At 52.8% G+C, this 23,824-nt stretch overlaps 1 protein-coding gene across 5 annotated transcripts in view; it reads right to left on the bottom strand.

The window, feature by feature from the left end:
* Positions 1–23,824, bottom strand: part of CCDC88C (coiled-coil domain containing 88C) — a 124,838-nt gene that overhangs the window by 62,691 nt on the left and 38,323 nt on the right. For all 5 annotated transcript variants that reach the window (XM_059059318.2, XM_067027891.1, XM_067027892.1 and 2 more), the window contains exon 4: positions 11,898–11,967. In XM_059059318.2, the coding sequence (XP_058915301.1) occupies positions 11,898–11,967 (70 nt within the window). The remainder of the gene's footprint in view (positions 1–11,897; positions 11,968–23,824) is intronic.

The raw sequence follows: 23,824 nt of genomic DNA, 5'->3' as shown, positions 1-23,824 counted from the left end.
TCCCAGTCTCAGTTTCCACATCTGTGAAAGGGAGGCAGCTGGCCTGGGTGACGGGCAGGGTGCCTTTCGGGTGAGAAGCTCTACGGCTTTCTGCCCTTTTCATAATATCCTGTTCTCTCTGGGGGAGAAGGGACATGCTAGAAAAAGCATTGTTTTCCTGAATGGCTTACCAACACCCACTCACACTGCGCTAAAATGGTCCAAAGCATCATCCTGGGATGAAGAAAACCAAACGCACGTCCAAGCACTAGTGCTGCGGTTCACTTCGGGTCCTTGGGTGTCAGGCGTGTATGGAGTAACATGTGACTTCATCCTAATATCTCCCACCTGAGAAATAGCTAAAAACAGCTTTTCCTGGGGTGACATTATTATGGCCGAGTCTCAGAACTGGGGGCTTGGCATCTCCCTTCCCACCGCCTAGTCTGAAGGTGGGTGGACGGGCGGGGGGGCTGGACAAAAGGGTCCCTGCAGAGCATTCAGATTCCACACTCTTAAGAATCAATCAGGTCTGGGGTTGCAGATCAACCCGTGATGATCAAACCTTCTCTTTGCCAATAAGTGTAGAACTTCATCAATGTTTGAAACGGAAAAACTCTCAAAGACTTTAATGGATTTTTTTTTTTCCCACCTGAGGCCTTTTATTTGGCCCAAGAGGCTCTAATCTAATAAATACGTGTAACACCACAATGAGTCACTTCTCTATTAAGGCTGAGGTGGTGATCAGTCACGGTTTTAGTTCTGATAAAAAGAAAAGGACATTCCCACCAGAGTATTAAAAAAATTCCAATCAGGGGCTTCCCTGGTGGCGCAGTGGTTGAGCGTCCACCTGCCGATGCGGGGGACGCGGGTTCGTGCCCCGGTCCGGGAGGATCCCACGTGCCGCGGAGCGGCTGGGCCCGTGAGCTGTGGCCGCTGAGCCTGCGCGTCCGAAGCCTGTGCTCCGCAACGGGAGAGGCCACAACAGTGAGAGGCCCGTGTACTGCAAAAAAAAAACAAAAAAAACCCCTCCAATCAGTCTCACCAAAATCCTCCCCTGGCCACAGTGCTGATGCCAGCCCAGGTGGCTGTCCTCACCTCTGTCCCTTCACGGTCAGTCCCCAGATGACGGGCAAGGGACCCTCGTAAGCCCTCTGATGGATAGAACAAGTACGGACCCCTCCAAGCTGTCACCAGCTCCTCGTCTGCCATGATTTACCTTTCATAGGCCATGTACCTGGTGCTGTAGCCAGCAGAGCTGACACACAAGAAGAAAGCATTTTAAGGGCCTTGGATCAGCTCAAGCAGAAGTCAGAGTTCACGAAGAATCTTTATGTACTCTTCACAGTAAAGGCCCCAGAGGACCTAATGATACCACACTTTGGATAACTTAAACAACTCTGATGATCCATTCTCCCAGCCTACAGCAGATGAAAACGGCAAATTAAAAGTGGAAAGGAGCACAGGAAAGGGCCACTGTGAGTAGCAAGAGCATAAGCCGGTTATCTGATAGGAAGGAAGAGACGAGAAACGCTGCACACATGCACGAGGGCTTAAAACTACAGTCTGAGGCCGTTCAGTGAAAGAACGAAGGGCTCTGATCCCTCAGCATCCTGTACTTATACACAATAACAACCGTGAGTCATTCATTCCTTCCTTCCTTCATTCATTTACACCCATCAGACAGCAAGAAAAAACTAAATCTGATCCAGAGCACTGTTGGAAAAGTATGGAATTCCAGTTTGCTAAGTTTTGTAACAGAAGGGGAAAAAGGATTTTAAAAGTAGAGAATTAATTTTAGAAAAATGTTCAGAGAATAATTATTTAAAAAAAGCTTTTTGGTGGTGAACAGGGGACTAGGAAATTCACCTCTGCCTTCATTCACGTGCAGCAGTGCTGCCCTCATTCTCACCAAGCTAAGCGAATAAAGACATTTGCTATAACAAAGGTATCCTGTGGTTTTCACCCCTACACAAATTCCTAGGAAACTTAAAAAAGAGAGAGACAGAGAAAGAGAGAGAGAGAGAGAGAGAGAGAGAGAGAGAGAGAGAGAGAGAGAGAGAAAAGCAGAAGTTCCCTCATTTCTCATGGAAAGCTCTTGCCCAATTTCTCTCAGGATTTCTGCTATTTTCAAAATCTACCAGATTGTGGGTTTTAATAGTTCCAAAACACATCATAAGACTCTCTACTGGGTCCTTGCTGGCAAGGATGGCTCAGTGACACAGTTACACAGGCAAAGAAGGAACAACCCTACAGACAGCTCCCTCCCAAACACCTACTAGGTGCTGGGTGCTTGCTGAGAACATACCCATAATCAACACAGTCCTCTGAGCTGAGACCAAGAAAACCAGCAACTTCTATAGGAACCCAGAGGAAGGACAACTAGTTTGCAGTAAGATCAGTCAAGGCTTCCTAAAGGAAATGACTTCTGAGCTGAGACCCCAGGGTCAGGAGAGATTTGGGGGCTTTTCAGGCACAGGGAGTAGCATATGCAAAGGCCTAGACACAAGAGAACATGGTGCTTGTCAAATTATAAACGCTTTGTGCTTAAGCTTATTAAAGTGGGTTTCCATGAGAAATGGGAGGCAGGGTAGGAAGCAACGTGGATTTCTGTACCTAGTGAGTCACAAGCAACCAATGGATTGGGGGGAGGGCCGAACACATCAGACACCCTTTGCACCTACCCACAACCCCAGGCGGAATCCCATGACAGCCTGAGCTAATGGTGGAGTCTAAGAAAAATCTTACTTACTTACTTTACTACCTGCTTCCTGGAGTCCTGACACAGAGAAACTCACTCCAGCCTTTCTTAGCAGAAATGGAACGCATACAGGCTGACCTAAATTATACATAAAGCTACAGATGTTTGTAGCGATCAGCTTCCAAAACAGAAGGGAAACTGATACCGCACGTGTGATAAAGGTGGACCTGGGGATAGAAATATAGTGGGGCAATTAAAGTACACCAGCCTCTAAAATGTGAAGACTGAATCAGATCAGGATTGGAAAATTTCCTGACTTTCTCATCTTGCGTCTGTGGCAGACATAACTAGTCAATCATGACACTTTCTTACCGAGCCTGGAAGGAGGCCTCAGAATCCTTCTGAACACAGCACTCTTGATGTAGCCACTGCCTGACACGCAATGAAAGCTGGCACGTGAAACAAAACCCAGCTTCCATGCCTGGTACACAATCAGTGGGGTCCTTTTGGCTCTACTCTTTGAGTCTCTAAGATGCAGTCATTTGAATGTTCATACATTCTCTGGATACGGAAAATCAATCTTGTGTATAAGTGATCACTGGGGTGTCAAGGTGGGGATTTAGACAAAGGAAGGCAAACGGCCCTTTCCAGGAGGACCACAACCCCAGAGGCCCTGGGTCCGTGAGTCGCCAGCCAGGGGGAGGGTTTAACCCTCTCAGCCTGGAAGGACTGACCCACTGGAGTTAATCCTGCCCTCCCCAAGTACCCTTCACGTCTACAGACCATTGCAGCACTTTCATGTAACAAAGCTATCATTTGACTTCATCCCCAAAGCAATCCCCGAAGGCCAGTATTAGCTCCATGTTACAAACAAGAGGCGGCTCAGACAAGCCGAGCCACAGAACTGAGACTTGGTCACCACCTGCTCTCTGCTAACTCGCAACCATCCCCCTCCCTGAAACTGCCACTATTTATTTACATTTCCTTCCAGAGCAGGGCTCTCTCTGCTTTAGCTTCTGATCCCAGTGCCACAGTGCAGGTCCTTAGCCAGTGTCTGCTGACTGAGTGACTGATGGTAACTGTTAGCATCATGTCCCAGGGAGAAAAACAAAGAGAACATTTTCAGTTTGGGATGGAGATACACGTGTATGTGTGCACGCCTATTTTTTTTTTTTTTTCTTAATAATTCTACATTCTGCTCTCCTCTGACTTATGTGCTGGAGTCAACCACTCACTGTGCTTTCCCTGGTTTCTTAGTTAAAAACCAGCCATTTCATAAGGATGATTATGGGGCTGTCTCATTGATTTGAAAATAGCACCGCACTGAACGTGACCCTGTTTCTCCTCAATGCATGATGACATCTCAAGACTCACCCACACGGGCACAGTTCTATGGGCCCTCCTGGGGCCTCTGCTTACACTGAGAAGAGGTGTTATTATTTTAACACGGTTACCTTGGGTTCCATGAGGAACAGTGTGGACGGTAGTTCCTTGCGGGTGGGCACTTAGGGACCCTCCGTAATACCCGCTGTCCCAGGTCATGGGGTGGGAGGCAAGCACCTCTACATACCACCTCACAGCCTGGAGAGCGACTCCTAGGAAACCCTCCCTTAGATTTCTTACACCTGGAACGTTACGCGCGTGACCCCCACCAGGCACTCCCGCATTCAGCAAACGTTTATCACATGTGGGCTTCACAGGCACGAAGTCACACGTCCGTTTGAAATGATGTGGGTGGCTCCAGCCCCGTTGTCCCACCGTCTCTCCTTCACGCCCGCCCCCAGGCTGCCCCCACCCGCAGGGATCCCGAACACCACCCTGTGTGGTAACGAGAACCTCTGCCCAGACGCCACGAGGCAGCCACTCCCAGAGAGCAACTTCAACAGCCACGTCAAGCCCCTCAGACAGCGCCATCATCAAACATGACCCCTTAGCCCAGCCTGCCTAGGCCACAGAAGCTGAGAACTAATTCATTCCCCAGCGCCGAACGACTGAAGATCAGAAAAGGAGCAGCAACCCCAAGAACGCAGCTTGCGACCCAGAGTCTGCACCGGCTGGAGGTGAGACGGTGGCAGAGGCAGGAGGTGATCTGAGAAAGGGTCCCCCCCACGCACCAGGCAGACCATGCAAAGCCCCAATAGTATCGGTGAACACAGAGACCTTTGACAAATAACAGCTCATCCCTCCTCCTCAGACAGCCACGGCCACAGAGAGCAGTCCCGCTGGACGCCATGCACGGTCGTGCGGCTGGGGAACCCCCTCTCTGTGTACAGCCCATCGCTAGGAGGTGACCAAACAAAGTCTGGTTTCCAGGCAGGTCCCGCGGCTGCTCCGCAGGCTGGCATCTGGCCGGGGTCTAACGGTTGCCGTGCTTGCTGCTAACCAAGCTTTTCACGTTCCCAGAAGAGCCGAGTGCTGTCACTCAGCTCAAGGGCCAGCAACCTCCTGCGCTCTACATGGACCGCAGAATTCACTTCTCAATCCAGCAGGCAGCACAGAGGCAAAGGAGCAGGCCGCCAAGCCATGCCATGTGAAATCGCGTGTGGGTGCTTTTCTGAATGCGTTCCCTCCAGGAGAAAGCAGGAAGCACGAAGACGATCGAATGCCTGCAAGATTAGCTTTTCTTTATTTATTTACTTCTTCCCTCCTCATTTAAACGACCTAAGGTTTCTGCAAACACAAAAGTTTTATATATATATATATATATATATATATATATATATATATATATATAAACAAGATCAGAATTCAGGAGAAATGAAAAAATAGCTTAGGGTTGGGAAAAAGAACTCAAGAATCGCTCATTAACACCTAACTGCAGACCCTCGACCCACCATGTCACCTGGGAAGCAGGGCACTGGGGCGGCAGAGCCGCAGGAAGGTGGCAGGGGAGGGAAGGCAGCCCGCCCGCTTTCTGAAAGAACAATCTCAGCGGCGGGAGGGCTGTTTGCAATAAACCAGACTCAGAGCCCTCTCTCCGGTCGCCGGGGTTGGAGGTGAGCCAGCCCCTGGGTGCACTGGCCCTCAGGGGTTCCAGCTCGTCATCAAAAGGCAGAGCGGTGCAGCGAGGGAAGGTTTCCATGGGATCCGAGGAGCACTTCAAGGACGCCCTTGATAGGAGAGCAAGTAGATCCTAGGGGGTTAAATGTTAAATTCCAAGGAGTTTCAGGAGTCCCGCTTCCCTCTGGCCTCTGAACCCTGAACTTCGGCTGTGACAGAGACCTTCCTCCCTGTGCCCTGAGCTCGCTGCCCCTCACGGGACTGCCACTACACTTCCACACCTCTGAACCTGTCACACCTGGACACCTCCGTCTGCCACCCTTGTCGAGGGTTCTTCGAGGCCCTGCCACATACCACCTCCTCCAGGAAGTCTTCCTGACCTGCCCGGGCTAGAGCTGATCGCCCGCCTTGCACTCTGTGGGAAGCGGGCTCGCACCGCTTCTCGCCCTGGAACAGGCTAGTCATGGACACTTTCCTCCCCTCCTGCCCCAACGTAGACTCGGGGCTCCCTGAACAGAGACAGCCTATTCATCTCCATGGCCACTGGACCCATGGTGGGCATCTGACACAGAAAGCTGGAGGGGGCTCGGGCTGAGCTCCTCTGTAAGGAGGAGCGATGCAAGCGCGTTCCCGTCTTCTACTTGGGAGGGTCAGAAATTGGCCTTCTGGTTTCTCTGGCCAGAGCAGCAGGAGAACAGAGGTCTCCAAGAGCTGTGAGGGAAGGACGTTTACAGAATCTGGGGGCACAGAATCTCAGACTCCTCAAGGTGCCTTCTCTGTCCCTACAAGCCCCTTCTTTAACCATCACAAGACAAAAAAACTGAGGACGAGGACCAGATCACCGAACAGCAATTAACGGGAGGCTATCCTCAAAGGCTCCAGCTGTATTCAAAGACGGGACCCTGTAGGGTGCGAATATGGGATCAGCCCCTCCTCGGACCCAGGAATCTTGCCTGGCATTTAGAACTCAAGAGACACCAGGCAGAATAATGACAGTGGCTGGTCCCCCTGCTTGGAACCAGTGGCTGACTGTCCACATATATAACCATCTGCGTAACTTATGGTAATAAATACATCTTTTACCTATGGGACCACCATGCTGTGTGCCTCTGAATGAGTTCCCTCCCCTCTCTGGGCTGGGTTTCTGCACCTACATGGCTCCACCCTTTCCAGTCTAAACAACTTAGGAGTCATCAGCAATTCACAAGTCTGAAAACCACTAGTGCACTTGCATACAAACCTTGGAAGAAAAAACAGTGCTCTCTTCCAGCATGATTGCTCTATGATTCATTGAAGAAATTAATTTGCCAACACCCTGGCTTCCTGTCAGACAAATCTAGTCTTTTTTGTGTGTGTGGCACAGTGACAGGCCTGGCTGCTGAGAAACCAGAGCCTGAAGTTTGGGCCAATGCCTTCCCTCATTTTACAGATGCCGCGGGCATTGTGATCTCTTGGTTCTCATGTAGAATACACTCTTCGATAAGCCATGTAAATATGTTTAATGGATGCACAGCTGGCAAGATGGGGGTGCAGGCGGTTTTCAGTGCATCATTACTGGCCTAGGGCAGCCACACACGTGGTGTTGGGCAGAGGTCGACTCTCACTTGACCCTGACCACTGACACTTGACCGTTGTATCTGTGAGAGCATGTGGTTAACATCTGTAAGGATCACTAGCTTGATGGAAGAGGGAAGTGGGGACAGGAGAGGGAAACGACCAAGTGGGTCTCCAGCACTTATGCTCTATTTATTCAGCACCTACTATGTGCCAGGCACTGCTCCAGACACTTAGAAGACACTGGCAACAACAACAAAACCCCCCAAGATTCCTGGCCTCATGACAGATTACATCCTAGAGGGGGAAAAAGAAGCCGTGCAACAGACATGGAGAAATAAGTAAATGAGAGAGTATACTGGAGGGCATTAAGTGTTCTGAAGAAAGGGAAGGCAGAGCAGGATAAGAGGACTGGGAGTGCTGAGGAGGAGGGAGGGATGCAGCTGCAAACAGGGAGGTCCATCAGGACGGGCTGCACTGAGAAGGTGATATTCAAGCAAAGACTGGAAGGATCTGTTCCTGTGAGTATCTGGGAAAAGCGTTCCAGGCAGAGGAACAGCCAGTGCAGAGCACAGGGAGAAAAGTGACATAATCTAACTCTCTCTCTCTTTCTTTTTTTTTTTTTGCGGTACGCGGGCCTCTCACTGCCGTGGCCTCTCCTGCTGCGGAGCACAGGCTCCAGACACACAGGCTCAGCAGCCATGGCTCACGGGCCCAGCCGCTCCGCGGCACGTGGGATCTCCCCAGACCGGGGCACGAACCCGTGTCCCCCGCATCGGCAGGCGGATTCTCAACCACTGCGCCACCAGGGAAGCCCTAATCTAACTTTCTAAGAAGACCGGCTGCTGTGTTGAGAACAGACAGCAACAGACAACACGGGGCAAAGGTAGAGAGGCAAGCAGACAGAAGGCCACTCCGGTGCTAGCCAGGAGGATGGTGGTGGCCGGAACCGGCGGGCAGCGGGGCAGGAGAAGAGAAGAGCTCAGCTGTTTGGAAATTAAAGCCAGGGCACTGCCTGAGGAATGGGTGTGGGGTAGGAGAGGAGGATACGTTTTGGCCAACTGGAAACAAGACAAAGGACACCCTACAACCTCCAGTCCTGGGGGTCCACACACGGCCCTGCCACCGGGAAGGCTCTTCTGCTACACGTCACTGTATGGACGTGAGGGAGGGTTACAGCAGGGTCCTACAGGACCCCAGGCCAGGCTCCGAGAAGCGGCATCTACGGTAACGAGGCACTGGACAGACGCTTCCCCGCGGACGGGTATCTAGGGAGATGATTATAAAATCACGCACAGTCCGAGAGGAAGTCCAGAGGTCATTCGAGGTACAAACAGGAAATGTGATGGGCACTGGGGGCCAGGAGGGCAGACATTGAGGATGGATTTTTAAAGTACATGAAGGGTTTTCTCACATTCACTAAACCCTCCTTGAATCCCATCCAGGGTAGGAAAAAAGAGAACATCTTTTTGTCTGATGGGTGCAGGAGGATAGACATACAGAAAATCTTTTAATAGTATTAGTCATGACAGCTTCCATTTTTAGGTCAGAGAAAGGGGGATAAATGCTTGGTGTCTTGGGATCATTTAGTGTTACCGTGTGTGTGTGTGTGTGTGTGTGTGTGTGTGTGTGTGTGTGTGTGTGTGTGTGTGTGTGTGTGTGTGTGTGTGTGTGTGTTGTGTGTGTCCCCACTGAGGTGCATTTACCAAAAACAAAAAATAACCAAAAACTGAAATGTTATAAATAACAGTACAGTGCATGCTCCTGAGCCATGTGGCAGAATTCGTGAAAAAAAAAAAAAAAAAGCCGCCCCACAAGAAAGAAACCGACTTTGTTCTTTATTTTAAAAGAAACCCCAAATGCCTCACGCATCTATTTTTAAAATGTAAAACAGAAAACACTATTCCACAAATACGTCTCTGGCACTCATGTTTGCGTCTTCTCGCTGGTGCACCTCCCCTGCCAACCTCCTCTGCTCTCGGAGTCCCCCGACACTCCTGTCAAAACCCACGCGTGCGTGCGCCCAGCTCTCATCCCTCCAGCCCTGACTTCAGGGGAGGCGGCCCCGCCCCTCTCAGCAGAGCCCGCAGAAGCTGCTGTCAGTCAGGCCCTGCCTGCCAGGGGCCTTCGGAGCTTGCTTCAGCGGTTGGGATTCTCATCCTTAACTTTCCCAGGGCTCCCCCATCCCATCTCTCCAACTTCTCCATCAGAACTGGGGCCAGGACCTCTTCAATTGATGTGCGCCGATTCTATATGGTGCTGGGGACCAGAGGGCAGGCAATTCACCTGTCAGCTTAAAAGCGGCTTCCCCACAGTGTTCTAAAACTGGATTGTTGGGGAAGGTTGTACAACTCTGTCCATTTATGTAAAAAAATCACTAAATTGTATACTTAAAATAAGTGAATTTCATGGTATGCAAATTATACATTAATAAAGCTACTAAAAAAATCAGCGTCCACATCTCTGCAGGTGTTTCTGTCCAGCGCCAGACCCGAGGTACGACCCGGGTTCCTTGCATGTGGACAGTCTCTTGGCCCCATGTGGTTCAAAGGGGCTAGAGCAGAGACTCGGCTGGTGGTGGGGGTGGGTTGGAGCCAGGGTTCTGGCGAGTAGAGGTGCCTCCCGGAGAAGGGGTGCCCAGAGGGCAGGCTTCCAAATGGCAGCGGGTGGGGGGGGGCACTGACAAGGGGAAGGTGGCAAACTACGCAGTGTGATGGGGTGATGGGGTGACAGGTTGCCTGGGTGGGGGAGGAGGACGTGGTTAGTATTAGATTGAATCACATGCCACCGTCATTTTTGTAGGTCAAACGGTTGAACCCTGGCAATCGCCTACAGCTCAACCTAACACCTGTCCGTGTGTGATACGGACCGGAGCTCAGGCTCGTGGGTTGGATGGAGCAAATTCCCAATCGGCCCCTCTGCTCATGGGCTAAGTGACTGAGGGCTTGTCACTTCAACTCTGTGAGCTGCCGTTCTCTCATCTATAAACGGGATGGCAAGGTCACACCCCAGAAGCACATTTTCCTTTCCATCTTTAAACACGTGTCCAATGCCCAGCACACGGTAGGCTCACCAAAGGCTCAAGCAGGGAGCGTCCTTCTTTCCTGCTCTGCTGCTTCCCTCTCCTCATCTTACGATGCTGTCTCTAGCGCAGATGGAATAGTAGAACCAAGCCTGAACCACCAACCTCTCGGGCACCCCTCTTCTAACATCTGCCCCTCAAATAAGTCAGGACAAGCAGCGCAGTTCTGCTCAGCAAGGCAGACCCTCACTTTCCCGATGTTACCGCAGAAACACAAGAGTCCCAACTGTCCCTGGAGCCCAGGGCTGCATCTGAGTCCTCGACCTGGGGGAAGCATGAAATAAAGCCAGTAAACAAAGGGCCCTAAGGCAGAGCTGGGGGTGGCGTGAACCAAGGGCTCCCTGTTATTAACGCACCAAGTGGGAAGGTTGTTCACCGCCAGGGGCCACCAGGTGGGCCTGGGTGCGCTCTGCAGAGCCAATGCGTAAGGCTGGGGGCGCTCATGGGTCAGCGGCGCGGAAGATGAACAGGAGGTCAAGGAACTCCCTTCCTCTGGCTCCCGTAGAGGAAAGGGAAGTGGGGCCCAGGAGGACCCAGGAGGCCCGCCTCCACGAGCACAGTGATTAAATGCTCTCAGCTGCCCTCGACCCAGTGGCCCCAGAAGCTGCTGCTGCTCTCAGGGCCAGGGCTCCTCTACGAGAAATGTCCTTGGCGGGTCACTTGGTATACTTCTCCTTTGCTCTCCAGCCAACTGAGCTCACGTGGACAGGAGCAAGGACAGCCAGACTCCAGGGAGAGCAGGGCGGGGAGGTGCCGACAGAGGGAAGCTTCAGTTCCTTCTGCAAAAGGCTCTAATGTGTGGGATCCTTCCTGCATTCCTTGACTCCACACCTAGCCCAGGAGGCTAACAAGGTCCCCACGGGAACCAGGGAAGTTCCAGTCAGCGAGCACCTCTGTCCCTGGGGCCTGCAAGCTGTCATCCATGAGCCATGGGTACAGGTGAACGCACACAGATGTGGAGGGGAGGAGATCGATCACCCTGTGTAACCAACCCAGTGTGTTAACTGTCAGGTATGAACTAAGCTCCGGCTCTCTGGAAGGCGTCCAGGAGGACATTTCAGTCTTTCAAAGTCACACCGGGTGTCTGAGACCAGGACTTAGAACCTCGCCCACTCGGGCCTCAGAGACCAGAGGAAGACGTGAAAACGGACACACGACAGGATGTCCCGGTGAGATCTACCATGGGGGGAATAAAGCAGCACAGGATCCCAGCGGAAGGGACACTAGCTCCCTCCAAAGATTCCTTCCTGCCAATAGAGGCCACACCCCACGATGGTGTGAGGAGAGACCCCTGGGAGTCCACCATACAACTCGGGGCCCCTAAGCCCGAGGCCTCGCCTGCCTCTGTGCTCGAATCCCAGGGGTCAGAGGATATATTCTTAAGGAAGAAATGTGCTCTTGGCGTGATGCCTCAGGGTAATAAACCCACCCTTTACAATCACACCCGAATGATCATGTGCTTTCACTGTGCTGGCTCCAAGCTGGCAGCCAGAGCTCTGCCTCTGACAGCTGCCCAGGGCCGATGGCACTGCCCAGGCTCTACGGGGGGTGGGGTGGTGTGTCGGGGGGGTGGCTTTCACTCACCAGACAGCGGGTCTTTGCCAATCATCAAGACATTGGGCAAATTCATTACGATCAGCTGCTGGAGAACTTCCTACAGAAACAAAGGGAAAAGGATACCATTAAGAACAGAAAACAAAATAAAGACTGATTAAGACAATTACAGTTTTACCAAATTGCTGGATGGGTGTGACAGCCATTAAACAGTAACTAGGAAAACACTATAGAACAGGAAGGAATAGTTAAGATACCAATAAACGAAAAGTCAAAAAAGCTAACTGCGCTTCCGCCTTGATTATTACCAAATAAAAATTAGGTCTGCGTGTGTACAGAGACTTGGGGGAAAAGAAGATATATCAGATGCTAGATTAGCAAGATTAGGAGTCTCTTTTCAAAAGATGTCTTTATTTTTATGGTATGGTTTGCTTGTGCAATTAAAAAACACAGAGTAAAGATTAAAGGGATGCTACTGCGTCTTTACAAGCTGACGATTCGGGATCACAGCTTTCAGCAGGTCTTTGGTACAGGCTGTAAGTGAGACCTCTCTCTTTTCAGCAGTGACTTCCCTGTGGGAGGGATAAATCACAGCTACTCTGTGCCCGTCAGAGAGGGGGGCACACGGGAAGTGAGCTGCCTTCTGCCCTCACACCAAGGGCCTCTGAAAGAAGGCCCAGGCAGCAGCCATCGGCCACGTCCCCTTGGGGTAGGTAGGGATGGCTAACAAAGTTCTCCTTGGAGGCTGCCGACCCACCACCCGTGCTTCCCAGAGCAATTCTCAGGGCACGTTGGTCTTCCCTGCCCAGATGTGCCTTGCTTTTCACAAATCAGAAGATAAAAGAATCTAATTTCACAGAAGACAAGCAAGGTAGTAGGATTCGTACGTCTTCTTGGTCTCACAAAAGTGGTCGCTATAGAAACTCTCGACCAACAAAGCTCCTCTTATGCCTTTAAAACAAAAAAATGTTTCCATTGAGACACGACTTTTTTTTTCAGCAGTCGCCGTACTGATGACGTGATGAATCTCTGTACTCAGTACACTGCCAACCAGCACTGATAAAGAAAAAGGGGACAATTAACACAATCGGCTAATCCCACAGGGCCCAGCTGGACACCTCAGAGCTCTCTGAATCCTGAGAATGGTGGCCTAGGCAAGCGTGCCTGGAGAGGCCAATGCCTCCACAGAATGTACAAAATGATTTGAGCCACCCTCCCTATCACCTTTCCATGGCTCCTGCCACACCAGAAATTGAGGGGAGGGGATGCTAAACCAGGAGGAGTACCCCACTCCCAAACACACCGGCCCCTCTGCACTCAGTGTTGGAGGATGTCTTTCTTTACTATCTGAGGTCACGTGTCACCGCATCAGAGATGGCCAATGTTTTCTCAAACACGTCTCAGTGTTGGACAGAGTCTGAGTGGCTTTACAGCCTCAGCTCTCCTTCAGGGCTTGGAAAAGTCAACGGGGGAGAAAGCTGTTTCTCAATTGAATGAGCTCACCAAAGGATTCCACAGTCCCTCCCTGGGGGCAAAACACACACTGTGAGTAAAATCAGGTAAATCCACTTCTAGCAAAAGGAAGGACTCCCGACCAGATGGGACCATTCTGTCATGGAGTCCCTATCCAGCCTCGACACTAAACTCAAGTGCTCAGCCCAACTTCTAGAAGATTCCCTTCTTATCACTGTCCAACCAGCTACAGTCCCCTTTGAAGTCTTGGCTGGTTTCCTCTGCCATGGTCCAACTGTCTGGAGCACCAGCCCTATTTATCAGGTGCTTGAAGAAGGATGCACACGTTTATGAAGGAGATACAGAATGAGAAATTATCTTGAAGGTCTCTGCAACAATGCAAAGTGGTATTTTTATGCTTATGATCACCTAAGCAAAAGACTGCTGGAAACATTGCTAGAAAATATTGCTGGAAAATCCACGTATTCTCCTTCGAAAACAGGATGGTTAATTCTGTCTAATCAGTATTTTCTAATTTTCCCACAAGAAATATGTATCACTTGCACAATTAAGAAGTAATGCTTTATTAACAATGTTTCATTGATGTGTTCCTCTCAAAACATCATGGGCCTCCCAAAAGTTAATCCAAAATTTGGGGGCCAAAGGTACCCCCGAGACCTTAACTGCTCCCCACAAAGGACCACCAATCAATCACATTTCCAGCAAAAACAGGCTCAAGGGTGTGAGTACCAAGGTCAGAGCTGGCCAGCAGAAATACAACATGAAACACGTTAATTTCAAATGTTCTAGCAGTCACCTTAGAAAAGTAAAAAGAAACAAGTGACAACATACAAATAATATACTTTAATTAAACTAACATTTCCAAAATATTGTTTCACCACATAATCAACATAAAACCATGAATGAGATACTTCACATTCTTTTTTCACACTAAGTCTTTGAAATCCAGTGTGTAGTTTACACTCACAGCACATCGCAATTCAGAGGCTAAACTGTCGTTGGAAACATGATCTGAATAAGCAGAGTCGCATACCAAAGTTGTTCCAAACACGCTGAAAAATTTTCCAGTAACTGAATCCAGTGTCAGCTTTTAAATCTAAATAAATTAGAAATTCACTTCTTCACTCACACTAGCCACATCTGGAGGCCCCGCCAGCCACATGTGACATGCTAGTGGCTGCCGTGCTCTGCAACGCTGGTGACGAGGGGAGTCCCCGAGGAAAGCTGAGCAAAGGCGTCCCCTCAGGGTGGTGGGGCCTCCAGGGCGACAGGCCAGGTCCTCCGGCTACGTGAGGAGGCTGCTGACGAGTGGACTCTCCTGCCTGGTACTCAGAACAGAAAGCCACTGTGGAGACCGCAGCTGACACCCCGGCCGGCTCGGCGGGCACTGGTCACACCCCGGCCGGCTGCGGGAGTGGGGACAGAGAGCACAGGCCCCAAGGTGTGTTCTGTGTAGCCCCCAAATTTGCCAACAAGCCTTCCTGGTGCCACCCGGGCCTTCGCAAAGGCAGAAACAAAGGACGCTGTCACATCCCGAGGCCAGGACGAGGGATAAAGGCACACACGAGCCTTGCGGCCTCTTGTCTCATCCCATCCTTGCTGACGGCAGGAGGGAAGTCAGGCTTGGGGTGCAGCCCTCCCAGAGAGCCCTGCCCTCCACAGGGAACTGGGCTGCGGAGAGGGAGGGGCAGGGCTGGGGGTGGGTTTAAGCACCGAGATCCAGAGCAGATTCTGTACCCCCGTCCCCTCTCCTCCGTGCACCTGCTTTAGGTTTGCTCTGAGATCCTAGTATAAGATGCTGGGGAAACCCCAGATTTTCCTTTTCATAAACGGAAGTGCACTAACTGCATCCTGGAGGGACCTCATTGCTAACCACCGTAAACAAACTAAAAGAAAAGTCACAAAAGTAGGTCAGAGCAGGGTGGTGGTCCTTGGATTCTCATGTAGCAAGGGGGTCGGGGCTAGAAAGCGCTTTGCAAGTACAAGGGGAAAGAACCCACCTGACCCCACCCAGGCTGCAAATCTAAAATTTAGGATCTTATCGACTCCGAAGTTCCTCCCGGGGCTGTCCTGACACAAACAAGGCCCTTACACCTGGGGGAGGGATGGGACGGGCAGGACACTCTCCAGGAAGCGTCTGGCACCCCAGCTGGGGGTCCCAGGGGCTGCATCCGGTTTTGCACACAGTGTCAATAAGCCCAGAGACTCAGACTGCCCTCGATTGACAGCTTCCTGGTCTGGAGCCTCCAGAGGCCACCTGGAGGGGTGGGGGGGGACACGGGGAGTGCCGAGGGGCCGTCTCGAGGCCGTGGCACTGGCTCCCAGGGCTCACGGGTGGAGAGAGGCTCTCAGAACAGAACCAGGAAGCCGAGTGGAAGGAAGACGCTCCCTTCCTATTAGAATCCTCTCATGACAAGTACAAACATACCCAGTGGGGAAAATCCAGGACACGGGAGGCGGCGCCCCAGTCCAGGCTTCACAGGTGACAGAGCTCTGCCAGCGGCAGGAAGGAAGATGCAGGAGGGGGAGGGCAGATTCCAGGGGCACCAGGCCACGCGCAGAACTCACACGCGATTACAACTAAGCAAGTGGCCTTGGTGGTGGCAGGACCTCCCAGCCCCCCGAGAGTAAACGACACCAGCAGCCAGGCGCGTGGCTTCACTGAACCCGCGATACCAAACGCTCGTCCCTGCTGGTGAGCACGGCTCCCCACATGTCAGAAACCCAATATGGGGCCCAGGCTGTGATTCCCAGCTGGCTCCGGGGGTCACCTGGGCCCTCGGCATCCCTCGGGTCACCGGCCTTCACACAGGCCAGCGCTCCAGCCTAAATGTTCCTTCCCGCCCAAACTCCCTCAAACCTCACTCCTCCCAAGGAAGCTTCGAGGTTTCCCAAGTGCCCGCACGTCACGTGCAGGTGGTGCTAAGTCTTGAGATAACAAGATCTGGGGGCTCCGTCACTGCCCTCTGGAGGTGGGGCTCTGGGAGAGGCAGGGGGACAGGGGGAGGGAAGGCAGAGGCTGGGAGCCGCACAGAGGGAGCTGGGAGGGACCCCAGGACAAGCCTGGATGCCGCCCTCCGCCCGGTCTGTCCCTCGGGCCGGAGGTGACCTGCGGTTCCCGGGGCTTTTGCAGGTGAAGCTCAATTTCTGCATGTCGCCCAGCTGTCTCCATCAAATTGTTCAGTCCCTGTGGGAGATGGGCCTCCGAATTCCTTTCTAGCCAGTCTCTATCCAGGACTTATAAATAGAGCACCCACGGAGCCATGGCAGTGAACGTCCTGGAAGCCCTCAGATAAGCCGTGCTTTCTCCAGGAACTCCTCCCTTGGTTGGAACAGGAGGACTCAGCTCCGCCCCCCCCAAAACCAACCCCCTCAACTTACCTCTGAGAGTCAGTGTGTGTACCCTAAACTCCTAGCAAGCTGTCTATTTCACCACAAAACTGTCAACAGCAGAAATATTAAATGGAGGCTCTAAAACACCCACTTTCAAAATACAAATCCAAGTATGACGGGGTGTGTGTAAGGGAGCAGCACTTCAGTACTTGTGCCACAGACTGACACCGGGAGATGGTTAGGTAATGGAAGATACGGCCGCTATCCGGGTTAGGGAGAGGGCAAAAAACGCTTCAATGAATAAAAGGATACCTAACTGAATGTAGAAAATTAAAGATATGTTAAAAAAGAAGAAACCCGCAAAGGAAATATACTAAAATGAGAGAACTCTCTTTATTACAGTGATCAGGACAAGAGCAAGCTTTCCCAACATTTAAAAAAGATTCTGTAATGTGGTTCTAACACCTTAAACTATTTTAACCCTGTGGCATGGCTTCCCACAAAGAATGTCAGCAGCATCTATTTACCAGATATTGAACCGTGAACATGACAGATCCACTAAAAAAAGAAAGGAAAAAAAAAAGCCTCTCTCCTGAGACAATTCACAACGTATCGTGGATTACTGGTTCTTTTAATCACCGCCCCCCAACCCGCCCAATCAAACTGTATTCCAGCATCCCCCATCAGAAATTGCAAAGCCTCCGTCGGCCGGGAAGAAGAGATGCCAGCCAGGAGAACTGAGGGATGAGGGCAGAGGCTGGCTTACAGCCCTGGGCCCTGCGCTGGGACCTGAGGCAGGAGGCCCTGGGGGAAGGGGTGGGCTCCCAGAGCACCAGTCCCTGGAAAACGGAGGCTCAGGGATCCCGGAGAAGTTCACCCAGCGCCTGAGGCAATGTAGGGGCCTCGCTGAAAAGGCTTAAAATCGTGCCAAGGCTTATGTCAACCTTTGTGCATGCTCAAACAAGAAAGGTCACTTTCTCCGCTGGTGGAAGAAAGGAAAGGTCCCGAAAAGTTGCAGGGTGGAAACACTCTGTGTGTCTGTGGCAAAGATTATCTTCAGTTTCCATTGGAAACACTGGGATTGTTGGATTAAGCACAATGATTTCACGACGAAAAGGGAAGAAATCCTTTTCTCTTGCCAAATGAATTTTATGGCTCGACATTTTGCCAGGAAGGAAGAATAAACGCTGCTAAATGCCTTGAGTTTAGGTGCACGGAATGACCCTCCACGAGTTTGAAAAGGAGCTGTTAATACAGAGGAAATGAGAGGGCGATCCCAGAGAAGTTAAGACAAACACCCACACGAGGCATCCAGGAGGAAGATGATGCTCACGGTTGCCAAGGAGATCAGGATGGCCCAGACAGCAAAAGGTGCAGTCCACACAGCCCAAGCAACACAGAGCCCTATCCAATACTGAGAATCAGTAACACAAGTAATAAAAGCTTTGCGTGTGCACCCAGCACACCTTTAAGTCTGGGGTTCAGATACTCAAAAACACATACGAGCGGCCTAGCTGTGAGCTCAGAACTCTCAGCTGGCGGAAAAGGCAGGGAGGCAGACAGTCACAGCACAAAAGGACAGGTGTCAGAGCAGCACAGCCAAACTGCCCAGGCAAGTCTGGGAAAACGTCTCGGAGGCAGCAGCTTCTAAGCTGGGCTGCGGAGAATGCTTAGAATCCCACAGGTGAAGGAGAGAGCCAGGAAATGTATTAGCTGCTAAGCGTGGCCAGCAAGTCAAGACTTTGGTTACAGCGCACTGTACATACTCTGCATTTCCCGCTGGGGCGCTCCTTCGTCCTCACACATCACTGGCCCTGATCACCACCAGTCAGAATCCCAGCCATCCTCCGAAGTTCGGCAAAAACGTCACCTCCTCCATGAAGCCATCCTTGATGCCCTTAATCACATATGAGTTTCTTTCCCCTCAACTCCTAATGTTTCACCGGCCCACTTCTGTGGCACTTTCACATTTTGCCTCGCCAGTGACTCCCCACGCACAGGCAACAGAAAGCAGCTAAGTGACAGCTGACAAAATGAGAAAGATCAGAAAATATTCCTCAAAATTTCTACTGAGTGCGATTTTATTCTTTTCCAAGTCTCTTTTCTGGAAGTGGTGTCTTCTCTTTCTCACATGAACAAGGGGACCAAGTCCTGAAAACTAACTACTCTGCTCCACTACTACAAGTTACTTTACTCCCCTGTTAAGTTACCTCCTATTTTACCTAGCCAAATCGGCCACCATGTGCCTGAAGATCCCACAGCTTGTAGATGTTAACCAAAGTTCCAAACATCTCAAAGTGAATTTGTAATGCTGGTTTGAATATGCCAGGCTTTCCAACTGTAAAATGCCAAATGTGATAGTTTTATGAGCAAACAAAGCAAAGCAAGGGGAATTTAAAATTCCTAAACAGTAGACGTGACTCAGATGGGAAAGCCACCACACGTATGCCAATGTCCCCAGCGTCTATTCCAGTGCCCCGAGAGAGGAGGAGACACTGCAAACCCCACAGCCGTAACTTTTGCAGAAACCGCACAGCTAAGGTTCACACAGCTGAGGTGCCTCTGGGATTCTGAAAGGCTGAGACACGCACACGGACAGACCCAGAAAGTCAGGAGTGGTATTCCTGGCGGTCTCTGAGCACATCACAGGCCTTTTACTCCTGCCATCGATTAGCACTCCTCCAGACTCCCACCTCGATTTGGCCAAGAGGGGTTCCTGAACTCCCTTCCACAACACCCTGGCCCAAACAAAAACACACACCCAAACACAGGGAGGGTCCCCTCTCTCTTCCCTCCTCCAACATCATGTGAGGTGGTCAGGACAAGAATCACTAGGATTTCCAATCGGAGGGAACCACAGCACAACGCGCTGGTTAACGGGATTTAACGGCGGGATGCAGACGGAGGCCAGGTTGGGTGCTCTGGGCTGGTGAGCTTTCCCCGAGACCACAGACCGGGGCACTTTCTCGAGTTACGCCGCTTGTCTCATACCTTCCCTAGTGACAGCCTGCTGCCTCCACCCCCAACCAATCATGCCTCCCTCGATGCTACCCCATCTGAGAGCAACGGGGACTTGACCCCCAACGCAGCGACACAGCCCACGTTCTGCGATGTTACAGCCAGGAGAACGCTTTTTTTTAACTTAGCTGCTGAGCGGAGACGTAAGCCTGATGATTTATCCTCGGCCGCCTGTTCAGAGACGGGCCCACAGGCCACGTGCTTGTGATTCCATCTGGACGAGGGGCTCTCGTTTCCGCCACGTTCCCTCCAACTCGGGCAGGAAGCCCCGGCGAAATGAGTGGGTAATGAAGTGCTTTTATGTTAAGAGACTGTCACGTAAAGCTGCTGATAGACTCAGCCCATCTGTTCCACCTCGTTTCAATTAAGCCTGGGGTCCCCTGGGCCTGAAACTAGCTCAGGTCCGCACAAGCCTAGGAGCACCGGCTCCCCTAATGAGGCCACACCGAGTCTCAGAACCCCGTGATTTAAGGCCACCAACCCGGGCCATCTGCGGTTCCCAGAGAGTCAGAAAACTCCCTACCCCTGAACACTTGGGGACTGCCTCTCTTCAAGGCTGCGTTCACAGAAAGAAACCAAGCCCAGCCTTTGTTCCCAGAGAGGAAAACAAATATTTCCTTTGAGCTGACCCAGGAGGGAGAGACATGTGGGAAGGAACACCTGGAAACTCAAACACCAAGTGAGGGCAAAGCTGCCAGCTGTGTGACCTCAGACAAGCCTCGGTCCCTCTGCGAGCCACACCCTCATCCGTAACAGGAGGAGGACCATCTCTAAGGGATGTCTGGCTCCTTTAGAGGGAGGGTGGGCTGAGGGTGCTGGCACAGAGAAGCACAGCACATCTTTACAGTCGCTAAGTCAGGGCTGCCAACTCTGAAGACAGCCAAGTGCCCACACGTCCCAGAAGGGCCAGGGGAAACCCACAGGGATGGGACTGGAGGACAATTCAAATGTCCCCGAGAACACCTGCCCCCCTCCCTTTGGGTTGCTCTGATGCTAGGAAGCATCTGCGCTGAGCCCCTGGACCAAGGAAGGTGGTGGGGGCAGCTCCAGAAGCACGGGCAGGGTACCACATTCGTCTCCTCTGGGAAGAACTTCTGCCCATAGATGGTGTCTCAGGAACCATTTTCCGTGGTAAATACAAGCCTCGTCACCAGCAGCTAAAGCTGGGCTCTAGGGAAGAACGTCTGCGGTGAGGCCACCAGCAAGCAGAGGGGCAGCGGGGGGATGGCAAGCTGGACCCATACCACGCCAGCCAACAGCAGAGGGTGGTGAGAATCAGCACTCAAAGCCAGCAGAGGGGGGCTTCCCCGGTGGTCCAGTGGTTAAGAATCCGCCTTCCCACGCAGGGGACGCAGGTTCGATCCCTGGTCGGGGAACTAAGATCCCACATGCCGCGGGGCAACTAAGCCCGCGCGCCACAACTACGGAGCCCACGCGCTCTGGAGCCTGTGCGCCGCAACTACTGAGCCCGCACGTCGCAACGAAAGATCCCACGTGCCGCGACTAAGACCCGACACAGCCATAAATAAATAAATAAATATTTTAAAAAAGAAAAAAGAAAACCGGTAGCGCCTCACAGATTATCTACGGAATACAGAAACTGAGGCCTGGAGAGGAACATCACAGGGGTGCAGCGTCCCCATTTGGGTCTATGAAGCCAGGATTTCTCAGCTCTGCCTTAGGGCTCCTTTCCTCTGCCCCAAGGAGCGCACTTCTATTCAACAGTGTCTACTGAGGGCCTACTACACACCATGACCAAGCTGCAGTGGGGATCTGGGGGAGGGAGGGGGAGGGAGAAGAAGGATTCAGAGGTTTAGGCAGGATGCGGAGGGAGGGTGGTCCTATCCTCACAATTCAATGCCTAGAGGGGCTCAGGGCTGTCCTGTCCTCTCTTCCCAGCAAAGCAGCAGCATCCGAGCTTGGGGTTGATGCAAAGAACCCTATTTTATGGTGGTGAGGGATCCTGAAGCTACAAATCAGCAGCTGTAGCGTTCCCTTCCTTGGGCTCCTTGCAGAAGTTAACATTTTTGTTGATGGGCAGGCAAGGGAGGGCCCGGGGCTCACGGCCGGCACCACCTTCAGGCCAGAGCGCAGTGTGCGGGGTCACAGCAGGGTGGGGACACCCGTCATGCGGGGCTGGTGGAGCCACCACCACCACCAGGTCCACGGGACCCATCCTGCTGCCCCGCACCCTCGCCAGGCGGCGGCTCTAGCCTGGTTTCCTGGCGCCTGCAGCCCTGGGCATGCCCAGAGAGCTCAGCGGGGGGGGGGGGGGGGGGGCGGCCGTCCCCTGTCCCAGCAAGCAGCTGGGCTGGGGATCACGCGTCTCCGTAGCCACTGTGCCCCACTCTGCTCCACCCACCACACTCAGGGCGGGCGGGCAGGGCAGGGCCGCGGCGGGCGGCACACCCCGGCAGCCCTTACCCACTGCCAGACGGGGCTCCACCAGGTCCCTCCCTCCTGGGGGACACGGGGGAGCAGGAGGGTCAGACAGTGCGTGGGCGCATCAGCGGCAGGTGGCAGCCTGCCAGGACCCGTGAGGGCAGGGAGAGGCGGGCAGGGGAGCCAGCAGCCCCCACCCCCACCCCACCCCACCCCCGACCCCGACGCCACGACGGGGCGTGAGCGCCGCAGGCCTCAGGGAATCACTGCTCCCGAGTCAGCCGGGCCTGACGCCCATCGCCCCAGGGCAGGGGCCTGGCAGGCAGGGAGGGCAGAAGGGGAGCCTTTCACTTTGTTCATTACACCACAGTACTTCCCGGGCACCTACTGGGGGTCAGGTGGTGGTGGCAGATTACATAGACGAGACCTCTGTCCTCAAATCTAGGAAATGCAGAAAGACAGACCAGCTCAACAAAACCGAGAGGGAACAGTGAGGGTGTCCAGGGTGTGTGCAAGGGGCGGGGCCCTGCCCTCGGGGAGCCCACAGCCTGGCAGGGGACGGGCCTGCTGGCAAGCCTGGTGCCCTAACAGAGCGGATGTGAGGCATCTGAGCTGGGGGACGACGGGAGCACACAGGAGGACTAATCCAGAAAGGCTTCCAAGGAGGAGGGAGCGTTCAGGTAAAATGGAAACAAAGAGCAGGTGCCGTCCAGGTGGCAACAAAGGCGAAGGAAGTAAAGGAAGACCCTCCCCCACCCTGTGTCTCCCCCCACCCCACCCCCACCCACCGCAGCCCCAGAATGGAGAAAGAGAAGCCCTGCGCAGGGAGCTGGGGCCTGGCACCTGCTCTGTGCTTATCTCCACAGTGGCAGCAGTGGCTCTGGAGTCCTCTAGCCGGGTCCACCGCCAGCCTATCACTGCTTCAACCCCCCCAGGTGGCTGGGCAGGGGGGTATCACACCCAACCCACAGGAGCGCCTGGCATGTAATTAGGCCCCCAATGGGTGCTGTTCCAGACACGCTCAGGGAGAACAAGCACACCTGCCTCCCGCTTCAAGGGTCCCAACTTAGAACAGCCCCGCGGTGCACACACGCAGGAGGCCTGCAGCGACCGGAAACTGAAACCCATAAAGGAGCAGGGGCTTGTCCTGGAGATCCCCAGGCCCAGGGAAATCCTCCCCACCCCTGGGCTCAACCACACCCCTTTCCTGCTCTACCCCTCGTGGCTTCGGGCCAGGCAGGAGGAGGGGTTGTGCAGGAGCATCTCAATGTCCCTCCTGTGCTCTTGCTTTCTCTCTTCTCCCTCTGGTCTCAAGAGGAAAAGCACACATGACAGCTTCTACTGAGAAGGGTGGCAGAGGTTTCAACTCTGAAGGGCTGGCGGGGTGCTGGGCTGAGAGTTCTAAGCGCAGGTCTTGGCTCCAGGGGCAAAGTGTGCGCGGTTGATTAGCGATCCCTGCCTTGGGCGCAGCAACAGAACTTGAGCCTCAGAGAATGGTAAAGGCTGGAGAAGTGGGTCAAGTTCTGTGGGAGCACTGAGCTCCCCTTGCCCCCGCACGCCCCTCTGAAAAAGCTGCCGGTGAAACAGGTGGTACAAGCAAACAAATCCTGCAAACCAGTCACTTCTCGTCATCATGGGAGTTTGCAACAAGTGGTCGGACTTCTCCCAGAGAGCAAGAAACTCTGGAGGGTTCTTTCATTCTGTCACCAAGAACTTATTCTATAGCAGGAAACTGGGGGAGGGCAATTCAG

The sequence above is a fragment of the Kogia breviceps genome, chromosome 3 (assembly GCF_026419965.1).
Source record: "Kogia breviceps isolate mKogBre1 chromosome 3, mKogBre1 haplotype 1, whole genome shotgun sequence".
NCBI lineage: Eukaryota > Metazoa > Chordata > Mammalia > Artiodactyla > Physeteridae > Kogia > Kogia breviceps.
This window is presented reverse-complemented; position numbering and strand designations above follow the sequence as displayed.